Raw genomic sequence first — 14,515 nt, 5'->3', positions numbered from 1 at the left:
AGACAGGGAGACAGAAAGACAGGGAGACAGGGACAGGGAGACAGAGACAGGGAGACAGAGACAGGGAGACAGGGAGACAGGGAGACAGAGAGACAAGGAGACAGAGACAGAGAGACAGAGACAGGGAGACAGGGAGACAGAGAGACAGAGACAGGGAGACAGAGACAGGGAGACAGGGAGACAGAGAGACAGAGACACGGAGACAGGGAGACAGAGACAGGGAGACAGAGACAGGGAGACAGAGGCAGGGAGACAGAGGCAGGGAGACAGAGACAGGGAGACAGAGACAGGGAGACAGAGACAGGGAGACAGAGACAGGGAGACAGGGAGACAGAGACAGGGAGACAGAGACAGGGAGACAGAGGCAGGGAGACAGAGGCAGGGAGACAGAGACAGGGAGACAGAGGCAGGGAGACAGAGACAGAGAGACAGAGACAGGGAGACAGAGACAGGGAGACAGAGACAGGGAGACAACTAGAGGATGCGATGTATGTCAACAAATAGAGATATAGGCGAAACGAGGGATTTATCAAAGTGGATTTAGTCAGTTGGGTAGAAGTTTGAAGAGCAGGAGTTGAAGGTTGTAATCTCTGGATTACTCCCTTTTCCATGAGTTTTTCAGTCGAGAAATAGGACGATAGGTCAAAACGTCGCAAGGTTCAATGGGCGTTGCAGGAGGGAGGTGTTTGGATACTTGGATCAGTGGGACTGCTTCTGGGACTAAAACACATGAACCAGAAGCAGATGAAGATCCTTGCAGCAAGGGTTTATTTATGCTGCAGGGCAGTGCTTACGCTAATTTGGTAGATGAGATGCAGTGTAGCCTGTGGGTTGTTGCAGTTAAGGTAAATGGCACTAATGTAAATAGGTACAATGGGCTACTGGGACTAATAATAATAATAATAATAGGAGGAGGAGGGGGGGGGGAGGAGGAGGGGGGGGGAGGAGGAGGGGGGGGAGGAGGAGGGGGGGGAGGAGGAGGGGGGGAGGAGGAGGGGGGGAGGAGGAGGAGGAGGGGGGGAGGAGGAGGAGGGGGGGGAGGAGGAGGGGGGGGAGGAGGGGGGAGGGGGGGAGGAGGGGGGAGGGGGGGAGGAGGAGGGGAGGGAGGAGGGGGGGAGGGAGGGGAGGGGGGAGGAGGGAGGGAGGAGAGTGGAGGGAGGCGGGGGGGAGGATAAGGGGGGGTTGAGGGGGATGGAGTGTTGGGAAGGGGGGAGGGAGGGGAGAGGATGGAGGGGGAGGGGGGAGGAGGGGGGATGGGGGGAGAGGGGAGGGGGGGGAGGAGAGATTTGGACCCACTTGGTCTAGTAGTATTATAAAAATAAATATTATAAATGATTATAAATAAATGGACTGCTTGTTGCTGTTGTTATACTATTCCATCACTCTAAAATACTAGGTAAACATTCCTCAAAGCGAGTGAGGGAGCACTGTACTCATTTAATTAATAAAGTGCCATTTAGGTGGACTCGGAAGATCCCTTTGCACATTGCACAATGAAAAGGAAGAGAGATGTATCACTGAAATGCAGCCAACATCACACAGCCAATATCAGCAATATTGATTTTCTGGTCAAAGCAACATTGCTATTCATGAGAAATTCTGTGTCTAAATTGTCTGTGGCATTTCCCACAATTAATTCATTGGCCATAATCGTTATTTTCCCCTCTGGAGAAAACATGGAAGATCTTACTATTCACTTTGCACCACTGCAATTCCAGGCGAAGACGGAGAAATAATATCAAAAAGAACATGTTGCAGCCAGCGGAGCTCAGAGTGCCCATCCATACTCCACAACTGAGCTTGGGCAAGTGACCAGAATTCTATTATTAGGAGCAGGCAGCACATGTCAGATTTAGGCCACTGGGGTCAGGGTTTAAAGGAGAAACTGCAGGTCTCCTGGCTGAGGGGGGAGGGGAGGTGGAGGGAGGGGGGAAGGGAGGGGGGAAGGAAGGAGAGGGAGGGGAGGAGGAAGGAGGGGGAGGGGAGGTGGAAGGATGGGGAGGGGAGGTGGGGGAAGGGAGGTGGAGGGGGGAGGTGGAAGGAGGGGAGATGGAAGGAGGGGAGGGGAGGGGGAAGGAGGGGGGAGGGGAGGTGGAAGGAGGGGGGAGGGGAGGTGGAAGGAGGGGGGAGGGGAGGGGGAAGGAGGGGGGAGGGGAGGGGGAAGGAGGGGGAGGGGAGGTGGAAGGAGGGGAGGGAAGAAGGGGGAGGAGGTGGAAGGAGGGGGTAGTGGAGGTGGAAGGAGAGGGGAGGGGAAAGGAGGGGGAGGGGAGGGAAGGGAAGCGATGGAAGGGGAGGGAAGGAAGGAGGGGGAGGGAAGAAGGGGGGGTGGGAAGAAGGGGGGGAGGGAAGAAGGGGAGGGGAGAGAAGGAGGGGGAGGGAAGAAGGGGGAGGGAAGAAGGTTGGGAGGGAAGGAGGGTGGAGGGAAGGAGTGGGAAGGAGGGGGGAGGGGAGGGGAGGGAAGGAGGGGGGAGGGGAGGGGAGGGAAGGAGGGGGGAGGGGAGGAGGGGGTGGACCGGTGCTCTGGTTTCCTCATGCACTCCAAAGACATACAGCTCAGTAGGTCAATTGGCTTCAGTAAGTTGTAAAATTGCCCCCAGTATGTAGGGGTGAACATTGGTTGGTACGGCCTTAGTGGGCCGGATGGTCTGCTTCCACACTGTATCTCTAAAGTCTAAAAGAAGAAGAGAGAAAGAAGAGAGCGAGGAAGGGAGAGGGAGTGGGCTTCCTCCATCCGAGCTGTGTTCCTCTGTCACAGGTAGGAGGAAGACTGGGCCACTGGGACAGACCCAAGGCCACCAGCGCCACCATGTGTAGCAAACAAAAACTGCAGATGCTGGTACAAATCGAAGGTAGACACAAAACGCTGGAGTAACTCAGCGGGTCAGGCAGCATCTCTGGAGAACATGGATAGGTGACGTTTCGAGTCGAGACCCTTCTTCAGACTGATGTCAGGGAGGGGGCGGGACAAAGATAGGATGCGGTTGGAGACAGGAAGACAGTGGGAGAACTGGGAAGGGTGAGGGGAAGAGAGGGACAGAGGAACTATCTGAAGTTAGAGAAGTCAATGTTCATACCGCTGGGCTGCAAGCTGCCCAAGCGAAATATGAGGTGCTGTTCCTCCAATTTGCGCTGGGCCTCACTCTGACACTGGAGGAGGCCCAGGACATGTGGTGAACACTGGGCTGCAGGAAAGAACCCCTAGACAGCCAGAGTTTGTACCCGAGGCTAAAACTGCATGGCTGGGGCAGGCCTGAGAAGCCAGAACCTCTTCATCCCCTAGACAACGAGGGAACGCACACACACACACTCCCCCACACACACACAGACACTCCCACACACACACATGCACACACACTCCCCCACGCACACGCACACGCACGCACGCACACACGCACGCACGCACGCACGCACGCACACACGCATACGCACGCACACACGCACACGCACACGCACACACATGCACGCACGCACGCACGCACACACGCACACACGCACGCACACACGCACGCACACACGCACACTCCCCCATGCACAGACACTCCCACACACACACGCATGCACACACACGCACACGCACTCCCCCACACAAGCACGCACACGCACGCACTCCCCCACGCACGCACACACGCACGCACACACACACACACGCACGCACGCACACAAGCAAGCGCACACACACACACTCCCCCACACATGCACACTCTCCCACACACACGCGCACACACACGCACTCTCCCACACACACGCAAGCAACGCACGCACACGCGAGCGCACACACACATTCCCACACACACATGCATGCACACACAGGCAAAGACTGGCCGCCAGGATAATGCAGAAATTGCCAGTGTCGTCTCTACAGGCCAAAAGCTAAGCTACAAGGAAGAAACCTGTACCATCAGCCACTCCTCTCGAGGCAAGGACGAACTGCAGGAAGAAGCCTGAAAATGCCGTGTCTCCTTCTTTGAAGATCAGGGCTCATTGGGGACCACATTGAAACGTACAGAATAGTGAAAGGCCTGGATGTGGAGAGGATGTTTCCACTGGTGCGAGAGTCTAAGACTGGAAGTCTTACCCTTAAAATCAAAGGACGTTCTTTTAAGAAGGAGAGGAAGAGAAATTTCTTTTGTCAGAGGGTGGTGAATCTGTTGAATTCTTTGCCACAGAAGGCTGTGGAGGCCAAGTCAGTAGATATTTTTGAGGCAGAGATAGAAATAAGATTCTTGATTAGTACAGGTGTCGGGGGTTATGGGCAGAATGCAGGAGAATGGGGTTAGAAGGGAGAGATAGATCAGCCATGATTGAATGGTGGAGTAGACTTGATGGGCCAAACGGCCTAATTCTATTCCCATCACTGATGAGCTTATGACTAAGCTGCTGGGACAAGGCTGAGATTGCCAACGTCATGTGTCCTGGACTGTCCTACCACCGTAAATAGAATAAACCATGTGAGTTCACCCTACAGCATGTGTTGATGTGGTCACTGTCAAACTCGGCAACATCATCGCCTGACACCACAGCGAGGTGTTGCACTTTGGGAAGTCAAACCACGGCAAGATCTTTACAGAGAATCGGGCAACATCTCTGGACAAAAGGAATAGGTAACATTTCTTCAGCCTGAAAGGTACAGGTGGAGGGAAGAAACTGAAGACGTTTCCTCTCCTCCATGACCCCCCCCCACCCTCAAATTTATCTTTGAGTCTGAAGAAGGAGTCTGCTATGAGGTTGCAGGGTGACTTGGACAGGTTGTGTGAGTGGGCGGATGCATGGCAGATGCAGTTTAATATGGATAAGTGTGAGGTTATCCACTTTGGTGGTAAGAATAGGAAGGCAGAGTATTATCTGAATGGTGTCAAGTTAGGAAAAGGGGACGTACAACGAGATCTGGGTGTCCTAGTGCATCAGTCACTGAAAGGAAGCATGCAGATACAGCAGGCAGTGAAGAAAGCCAATGGAATGTTGGCCTTCATAACAAGAGGAGTTGAGTATAGGAGCAAAGAGGTCCTTCTGCAGTTGTACAGGGCCCTAGTGAGACCGCACCTGGAGTACTGTATGCAGTTTTGGTCTCCAAATTTGAGGAAGGATATTCTTGCTATTGAGGGCGTGCAGCGTAGGTTCACTAGGTTAATTCCCGGAATGGCGGGGACTGTCGTATGTTGAACGACTGGAGCGACTAGGCTTGTATACACTGGAATTTAGAAGGATGAGAGGGGATCTTATCGAAACGTAAGGATAGCGGGGTCAGGGGGTATGGGGAGAAGGCAAGAACGGGGTACTGATTGAGAATGATCAGCCATGATCACATTGAATGGCGGTGCTGGCTCGAAGGGCCGAATAGCCTCCTCCTGCACCTATTGTCTATTGTCTATTAACCCAAAGTGGCACCTATTCCTTTTCTCCTGAGATGCAGCCTGCCCGCTGTTACTCCAGCATTTTGTGTCTACCTTCTGTGTAAAGCAGCATTTGCTATTCCTTTACACTGAACGGCAGAGCTCTAGGGAATGTTGCAGAGCAGAGGGATCGAGGAGTGCAGGTAGGCAGTTCTTTGAAAGTGGCATTTTAGGTAGATAGGGTGGTCAAAAAGGCTGTAGGCACATTGTCCTTCATCAGTCAGGGTATTGAGTATACAAGATAAGCCACAAAGCGCTCGAGTGCCTCAGCGGGTCAGGCTGCATCTCTGGAGAAAAAGAATGGGTGACGTTTCGGGTCGGATTCCTTCTTCGGAGTGAAAGCAGGGGAGGAGGCGAGAGAAAGTCAGAACAAATCAAGGTCAGTAACGGATGACCAAGGAAGGTTGGAGCCCATAACAGGCCGTCATTGGCTGAGGAAGAGGTGATACCAAGAGGATACAGGGATGTCAACAGTGGAACTGGTAGGATGACTAAGGAGTGGCGGGGGGGGGGAAGAAAAGGAATGCAGGGGTAACTTGATAACAGAGAAATCAATGTTCGTACCGCTGGGCTGTAAACTGTCCTGGTGAAATATGAGGTGCTGCTCGTCCAATTTGCCTGTGGATTCACTCCAACAGTGGAGGAGGCCCAGGATAGAAAAGTCAGTATGAATATGGGAATGGGAATGGGAAGGGGAGTTAAAATGTTTGGCAACTGGGAGATCGCGTAGGCCAATTGAGTATATAGGTTGGTAATGTACCAGCATCTGCAGTTATTTTCTTATAGGTTGGTAATGTTATGTTTCAGTTGCACAAGACATTGGCGAGGCCAAATTTGGAGGATTGTGTTCAGTTTTGGTCACCCTGCTGTAGGAAGGATGTGATGAAGCTGGAAGGAGCACAGAGCTGAGCTATGAGGATGTTCCAGGCCGTGAGGGCATGAGCTATCGAGAGAGTGTGCAGGAAGGAACTGCAGATGCTGGTCGTCTGCAGAGCCCAGAGGACCATTGGGACACAGCTGCCGGCCCTGGAGGACATCTACAAGGCACGCTGCCTCAGGAAAGCCACCAGCATCTACAAGGACCCCACCCACCCGTGGCACCGTCTGTTTGAACCACTTCCATCTGGCAGACGTTACAAGGCCTTCTACGCCCGCACCTCCAGACTAAGGAACAGCTTCATCCCCAGAGCTATGGCTGCTGTGAATCGGTCCTGCTGAGAGCCCACCATGATATGTCTCTGCCCCCAGGGTCATCTGGCACAACTTTTTTTTTAAAGGGAGGGAGAGAGAAAACGGGGAATTATAGACCAGTTAGCCTAACATCGGTAGTGGGGAAAATGCTAGAGTCAGTTATTAAAGATGTGATAGCATTACATTTGGAAAGTGGTGAAATCATCAGACAAAGTCAGCATGGATTTACAAAAGGCAAATCATGTCTGACGAATCTTATAGAATTTTTCGAGGATGTAACTAGTAGAGTGGATAAGGGAGAACCAGTCGATGTGTTATATCTGGACTTTCAGAAGGCCTTCGACAAGGTCCCACATAGGAGATTGGTGTACAAACTTAAAGCACACGGTATTGAGGGTTCAGTGTTGAGGTGGATAGAAAATTGGTTGGCTGACAGGAAGCAAAGAGTAGGAATAAACGGGTCCTTTTCGGAATGGCAGGCAGTGACTAGTGGGGTACCGCAAGGCTCAGTGCTGGGACCCCAGTTATTTACAGTGTATATTAATGATTTGGATGAGGGAATTGAATGCAATATCTCTAAGTTTGCGGATGACACGAAGCTGGGTGGCAGTGTTAGCTGCGAGGAGGATGCTAGGAGGCTGCAGAGTGACTTGGATAGATTAGGCGAGTGGGCAAATGCATGGCAGATGCAATATAATGTGGATAAATGTGAGGTTATCCACTTTGGCGGCAAGAACAGGAAAGCAGAGTATTACCTGAATGGTGACCGATTGGGAGAAGGGGAGATGCAACGTGACCTGGGTGTCATGATGCACTAGTTATTGAAAGCAAGCGTGCAGGTGCAGCAGGCAGTGAAGAAAGTGAATGGGATGTTGGCATTCATAGCAAGAGGATTTGAGTTTAGGAGCAGGGAGGTTCTGCTGCAGTTGTACAGGGCCTTGGTGAGACCGCACCTGGAGTATTGTGTGCAGTTTTGGTCTCCTAACCTGAGGAAAGACGTTCTTGCCTTAGAGGGAGTACAGAGAAGGTTCACCAGATTGATCCCTGGGATGGCGGGACTTGCATATGAGGAAAGACTGGATAGACTGGGCTTGTACTCGCTGGAATTTAGAAGACTGAGGGGGGATCTTATAGAAACATATAAAATTCTTAAGGGCTTGGAGAGGCTAGATGCGGGAAGATTGTTCCCGATGTTGGGGGAGTCCAGAACCAGGGGTCACAGCTTAAGGATAAGGGGGAAGTCTTTTAGGACCGAGATGAGAAAACATTTCTTCACACAGAGAGTGGTGAGTCTGTGGAATTCTCTGCCACAGAAGGTAGTTGAGGCCAGTTCATTGGCTATATTTAAGAGGGAGTTAGATGTGGCCCTTGTGGCTAAAGGGATCAGGGGGTATGGAGAGAAGGCAGGTACAGGTTACTGAGCTGGATGATCAGCCATGATCATATTGAATGGCGGTGCAGGCTCGAAGGGCCAAATGGCCTACTCCTGCACCTATTTTCTATGTTTCTATGTTTCTAACTAACCCCTGCATGAACCTTTTTTGCACTTTACCTCGTTCCCCCTATTTCTTTTTCCATTCCCCCCCCTTTGTTGTTTACATGTTCGCCGTGATTTATTTAAATATGTCTCGTTGTACTTGTACAATGGCAATAAAGGGTATTGTATTAAACCGAAGATCAACACAAAATGCTGGAGTAACTCAGCGGGACAGGCAGCATCTCAGGCGACGTTGCGGGTCGAGCTATAGAGAGAGTTTGGGCAAGCTAGGACTTTAATCCTTGGAGTTTAGGCGGATGAGGGGTGATCTTATAGAGGTGTATAAGATCACGAGGGGAATAGAACCTCTGATCTGTGATTTGCTAAGCCTTGACCATTATCAAGCACTTCTGTTCCTTGGATTAAGAACCTGTACCAAATTGAGTAATGAAGTTCTTACCAGGCCCGACACGGCAGCAGTTGCGGTCGCGATGGCAGGAATGATTCGCCCGGCGATCCTCTTTGTCTTTAACCTGTCTGCTGTTTCAATGTTGTACATCTTTGCTCGTATGTTGGAAGCTGCTGTTATAAAGTCAATATGGCCGTTCGTGTCGTTGTCTTTTTCAAAGGAGACTGGCATCATGTAGAGATGACCTAGCACGCAAGGGCCAAAACATGTTCATCAGATTGATCTTTCTGCTCATAATGCTAAAATCTGAAAGCTTATTCCCTTCCCAAACTTCTCCCAATGAATTTGCCTCTGACTTGTCCTGGATTGACTACTTCAATATCATTGTTATCTCATCCAACTGATCATTGATCTTGGAGAAGCCAGGACGGCTGCCAATTTGGACATCATTCCTGTCCTCATCTTCGTCTCACATAATTAGGGGTGTCATTAATGGAAGTGACCAAATAGAGAAAATCACAAGCACTGACAACAAAAAGCAAATTGTTCCCTCCACCCCAAACTCTGGGTCTTCACTGGAGCAATGCAGTCAAAGCAATCTACCTCTGCACGGTGGCGCAGCGGTAGAGTTGCTGCCCTGGTGAAATATGAGGTGCTGTTCCTCCAATTTCCGGTGGGCCTCACTATGGCACTGGAGGAGGCCCATGACAGAAAGGTCAGACTGGGAGTGGGAGGGGGAGTTGAAGTGCTCAGCCACCGGGAGATCAGGTTGGTTCTTAGCACAAAATGCTGGAGTAACTCAGCAGTCTTAGCACAAAATGCTGGAGTAACTCACCTTATTAAGAGTCATACAACAGGCCCTTCGGCCCAACTTGCTCATAATGACCAACATGCCCGATCTTCACTAGTTCCCACCTGACCACTCTACTCTAAATGTGGCCTCACTAATGTCTTGTCCCACACTAATGTCACCTGCCGAACCGATCCAGATCCTGCTGTAATTTTTAAAAAACCCATCTTTGCTATTTACAATACCACCCACTTTAGTGTCATCTGCAAACTTAAAATTTGTAAGATCATGCCCCTCATGATCTTATCAACTTCAATAAGGGCACCACTCAGATACCCAAAGATAACAGTCCCAGTCTAGTTTTTTAGTTCAGAGCTTCACCGTAGAAACAGGCCATTCGGCCCTTCGAGTCTGCGCCGACCTGCACACTGTTTCAACGCACTGAGGACAATTTACAGAAGCCAATTAGCCGACAAACCTGCATGTCTTTGGAATGTGGGAGTAAACCGGAGCACCTGGAGAAAACCCGCGCAGGTCACGGGGAGAACGTACAAACTCCGAACAGACAGCGCCCGTAGTCAGGATTGAACCCGGGTCTCTGGCGCTGTGAGGCAGCAACTCTACCACTGCGCCACTGCATCTATCTACATGCAAGCCCAGCTAACATCCTTGAGAATCTCTGCTGCACCCTTTCCAACTGAATGATATCCTTCCTATCGGTGGATGATCAGATCTGCAGACTTACTCTAAGTTGGGTTTGCCAACGACTGCTGCAGATGCATCATGATAGCCCAATACTTGTACTCATGATATCCCAAAATGTGTACTCAATACCCTTCCCAACGAAGGCAAGCCAACAGCCTTCTTCACCGCACAGTCCAGAACAAGGGGCCACAGTTTAAGAATAAGGGGTAGGCCATTTAGAACGGAGATGAGGAAAAACCTTTTTCAGTCAGAGAGTTGTGAATCTGTGGAATTCTCTGCCTCAGTGGAGGCCAATTCTCTGAATGCATTCAAGAGAGAGCTAGATAGAGCTCTTAAGGATAGCGGAGTCAGGGAGTATGGGGAGAAGGCAGGAACGGGGTACAGATTTAGAATGATCAGCCATGATCACATTGAATGGCGGTGCTGGCTCGAAGGGCCGAATGGCCTCCTCCTGCACCTATTGTCCATCCGACTGGCTACTTTCAGGGAACCATGCACCTCTACTCCCAGCTCTATCCGTTCTGCAACACCTTCCAGGGCTCAACCATTCACTGGGAAAAGAATCCTGCCTTTATTTCGACACGCCAATGTGCAACATCTCACACTTGTTAAGAGTTAAATTCCACTCGCATTTTCTTGTCTCACCTTTCCAACTGATCTAAATCCTATTGTAAACCCGGATAAGCTTCCCCTCGATATCGACACAAGATGGACACAAACAGCGGGCCGGGCAGCATCTCTGCAGAGAAGGAATGAACTGCCCATTGCTTCTCTCCAGAGATGCTGCCTGTACCGCTGAGTCGCTCCAGCATTTTGTGTCTAACGTCGGTGTAAACACCAGCATCTGCAGTTCCTTCCAACACATTTCCCCTGGATATCCTTGGCTTGGGAAGGGTGAGGGGTAAGGCTAAACTGGGGGATTATATTAGGTGCAGTTGAAAGCCTTTAACACACATGCAATTGCGGGCAAACTCAAGGAAAAACAAAATCATTTTCAACACACAAATTGATTGCTTGGAAGACGCCACTCACCTTTAGTTGCCACTCACAGTCGCCACTTACTTTTGAAGGCAGAGATAGAGAGATTCTTGATCAGTACGGGTGTCAGGGGAGAAGGCAGGAGAATGGGGTTAAGAGCAATAAAAATAAACAATAACACACACAATCATAAACCAACACCAAACAAAAAGAAACATCCATCACAGTGAGGAGGTGACTGGAGGAGACTCACTGTGATGGATGTTTCTGTTTGTTTGGTGTTGGTTTGTGATTGTGTGTGTTATTGCTTATTTTTATTGCTCTTATTGTTGGACTGTGGGTAATCTTTCATTTCACTGCACATTTATGTGTATGTGACAAATAAACTTGACTATTGACTATAAGACAGATCAGCCATGATTGAATGGCGGAGTAGACTTGATGGGCCGAACGGCCCAATTATACTATCACTTACGACCTCGAAAATATCACAAAATGCTGAAGTAACTCAGCGGGTCAGGCAGCATCTCTGGAGAGAAGGAATGGGTGATGTTTTGGGTCGAGACCCTTCTTCAGACTGATGTCGGGGTGGGGGGGGCGGGACAAAGAAAGGACGTAGGTGGAGACTGGAAGACAGTGTGGGAACTGGGAAGGGGGAGGGGAAGAGAGGGACAGAGGAGCTATCAAAGGTTAGAGAAGTCATTGTTCGTAGTGCTGGGCTGTCAGATGCCTATCAGTTATGACCTCATGACTTTGTTGCCACTCACCTTGACTTGCCAATCCTGCTCTTCGGGCTTGGTTTAACAAGTCAATGGCCACCCTTTCCTCTTCGCTGCTCACAGCAAGCTTCGCCTGGTCAGCTTTCTTGACATTCTCATCAGTTTCGATTTGCTACAAAGAAACATTGGTGGTTTTTCTCATGTTAACAAAACAACAAAAACTCAATTAAAAAAATATATACAAATGTATTTACAAGCACTGTACCTCTCCTTGAGATCACTGGTTGGGGCAGTTGAGTATAAAAATCAGAAAGTCTTGATGCAGCTTTATCTAATTTTGGTAAGGCCACGTTTGGAGCTTTGCTTTTGGTTTAAAGTTTGACAAGCAAGTCAACGCTGTGGTAAAAGCCAGCTTCTTCCAGCTTCGTACCATAGCTAAAATCAAACCATTCCTCCAATTTGATGACATTTTAAAAATCATCCACGCATTCATCTCCTCCCGCCTAGACTACTGCAACTCCCTATACACTGGGATCAGCCAATCATCCCTGTCCCGCCTGCAATTGGTCCAAAATGCCGCAGCGAGACTCCTGACGGGTACCCGTAAAACGGACCACATCACCCCGATTCTGGCCTCTCTCCACTGGCTCCCAGTACAGTACAGAATCAACCTCAAGCTCCTCCTATTCACATACAAAGCCCTAAACGGGCTGCCCCTCCCCCCCCCATATCAAAAATCTTCTAACCCACCACTCTATCTCCAGGTCCCTCAGGTCGGCCGACTTGGGGCTACTCACTATCCCGCGGTTTAGGCTTAAGCTCAGGGGTGACTGCGCTTTTGCGGTTGCAGCTCCTAGACTGTGGAACAGCATCCCTCTCCCCATCAGAACTGCCCCCTCCATCGACACCATTAAGTCCAGGCTCAAAACCTATTTCTACTCCCTAGCGTTTGAGGCCCTCTGAGGGGGCGCTGTGAACTGTTTATGTATGTGCTGTTATGTTTGTGTGCCATTGTATGTTCGTTTCTTAGTACCTGAACTGATGTACAGCACTTTGCTCAACGTGGGTTGTTTTTGAATGTGCTATACAAATAAAATTGACTTGACTTGACTTGGTTGCCTCGTTCCAGTAAAGATGTGGAGGCTTTGGAAAGGATGCAGAGGAGGATTAACAGAATGATGCCTGGATGAGAGAGGATTAACTGTAGGGAGAGATTGGATCGTTTTCTCTGGAACATCAGAGGTCGCGGGGTGACCCGATAGAAAGATATTAATTATGAGGCATAGATTGGTTAGACACTTATTTCTTCTTCTTCTTCTTCTTCTTAAGCCCTTTGCTCCTCTAGGGAGCATGGGCCATTGACAAATGTCGTCCACCTCACTCGGTTGTTGGCGGTTCTTTCCAGATCTCCCCAGTTGAGCCCACTCCCACACATTTCTGCCCGGACACCTCTTTTCCAGCTGTTCCTGGAGCCACCTCTTTTCCTTTTTCCTTGTGGGTTCCATTTCAGGGTTTGCCGGGTGATGTTTGTGGCAGGTTTTCTGAGGGTGTGTCCAATCCAACTCCATTTTCCCCTTCGAATTTGTAAGTCAATGGGATCCTGGCTTGTTCTTTTTCACAGGTCCGCATTGCTTACTTTGTCTCCCCACCAGATGTTTAGTATTGTCCTGAGACAGGTGTTGATGAATGTTTGCAGCCTGTTTGTGTGTTTTGTTGTTTCCCATGTCTCTGATCCATACAGCATCACCTGCTTCACATACGAGTTAAAGATGCATATCTTGGTGTTGACTGAGATGTGTTTTGAGCTCCAGAGCTTCCTGAGCATGTTAAACACCACCCCAGGGGCTGTAGATGATTCTGTTAGGCATTATGGAAGGTATCACAAAATGCTGGAGTAACTCAGCAGGTCAGGCAGCATCTCGAGAGAAGGAATGGGTGACGTTTCGGGTCGAGGCCCTTCTTCAGAGTTTACAAGCAGATGAATTAGAAGGGGCAGCATGCCATTTGACTCCTCAAACCCTGTAATCCAGAGCAGCATTCTGATACATTTGCTCTGCACCCTCTCCAAAGCTTCCACATCCCTCCTGAAACGGGAGGACAAGAGCTACACGCAATACTCCAAGTGCGACCTAGACAAAGTTTTATCGAGCTGCATCTTCACTTGATGACTCCTACACTCAATGGCCTGAGCAATAATGGCAAGCAAACCATACGCTTTCTTTACCACCCTATCAACATGTGCTGCCACCTTCACTGGGCTGTGAACTTGGACTCTGAGATCCTTCTGCACATCAGTGCTGTTAAGGATTTTGTCATTAGACAATAGACAATAGGTGCAGGAGGAGGCCATTCAGCCCTTTGAGCCAGCACCACCATTCAAAGCTGATCATTCTCAATCAGTACCCCGTTCCTGCCTTCTCCCCATACCCCCTGACTCCGCTATCCTTAAGAGCTCTATCTAGCTCTCTCTTGAATGCATTCAGAGAATTGGCCTCCACTGCCTTCTGAGGCAGAGAATTCCACAGATTCACAACTCTCTGACTGAAAAAGTTTTTCCTCATCTCCGTTCTAAATGGCCTGGTTCTGGACTCCCCCAACATTGGGAACATGTTTCCTGCCTCTAACGTGTCCAACCCCTTAATAATCTTATATGTTTCGATAAGATCCCCTCTCATCCTTCTAAATTCCAGTGTATACAAGCCTAGTCGCTCAAGTCTTTCAACATATGACAGTCCCGCCATTCCGGGAATCAACCTAGTAAACCTACGCTGCACGCCCTCAATAGCAATATCCTTCCTCAAATTTGGAGACCAAAACTGCACACAGTACTCCAGGTGCAGTCTCACTAGGGCCCTG

At 49.7% G+C, this 14,515-nt stretch overlaps 1 protein-coding gene across 1 annotated transcript in view; it reads right to left on the bottom strand.

Moving 5' to 3' along the window:
- uba6 (ubiquitin like modifier activating enzyme 6) overlaps positions 1-14,515 on the bottom strand; it is a 148,186-nt gene that overhangs the window by 16,736 nt on the left and 116,935 nt on the right. Inside the window, exons 28-29 of the mRNA XM_078431305.1 lie at positions 11,708-11,831; positions 8,519-8,712 (exon numbers count right to left, since the gene is read on the bottom strand). Coding sequence (XP_078287431.1) covers positions 8,519-8,712; positions 11,708-11,831 — 318 coding nt within the window. The remainder of the gene's footprint in view (positions 1-8,518; positions 8,713-11,707; positions 11,832-14,515) is intronic.

This window comes from Rhinoraja longicauda, chromosome 3 (assembly GCF_053455715.1).
Source record: "Rhinoraja longicauda isolate Sanriku21f chromosome 3, sRhiLon1.1, whole genome shotgun sequence".
Classification (NCBI taxonomy): Eukaryota; Metazoa; Chordata; class Chondrichthyes; order Rajiformes; family Arhynchobatidae; genus Rhinoraja; species Rhinoraja longicauda.
The sequence above is the reverse complement of the archived record's forward strand: the minus strand, read 5'-3'. Positions and strand labels throughout refer to the sequence as shown.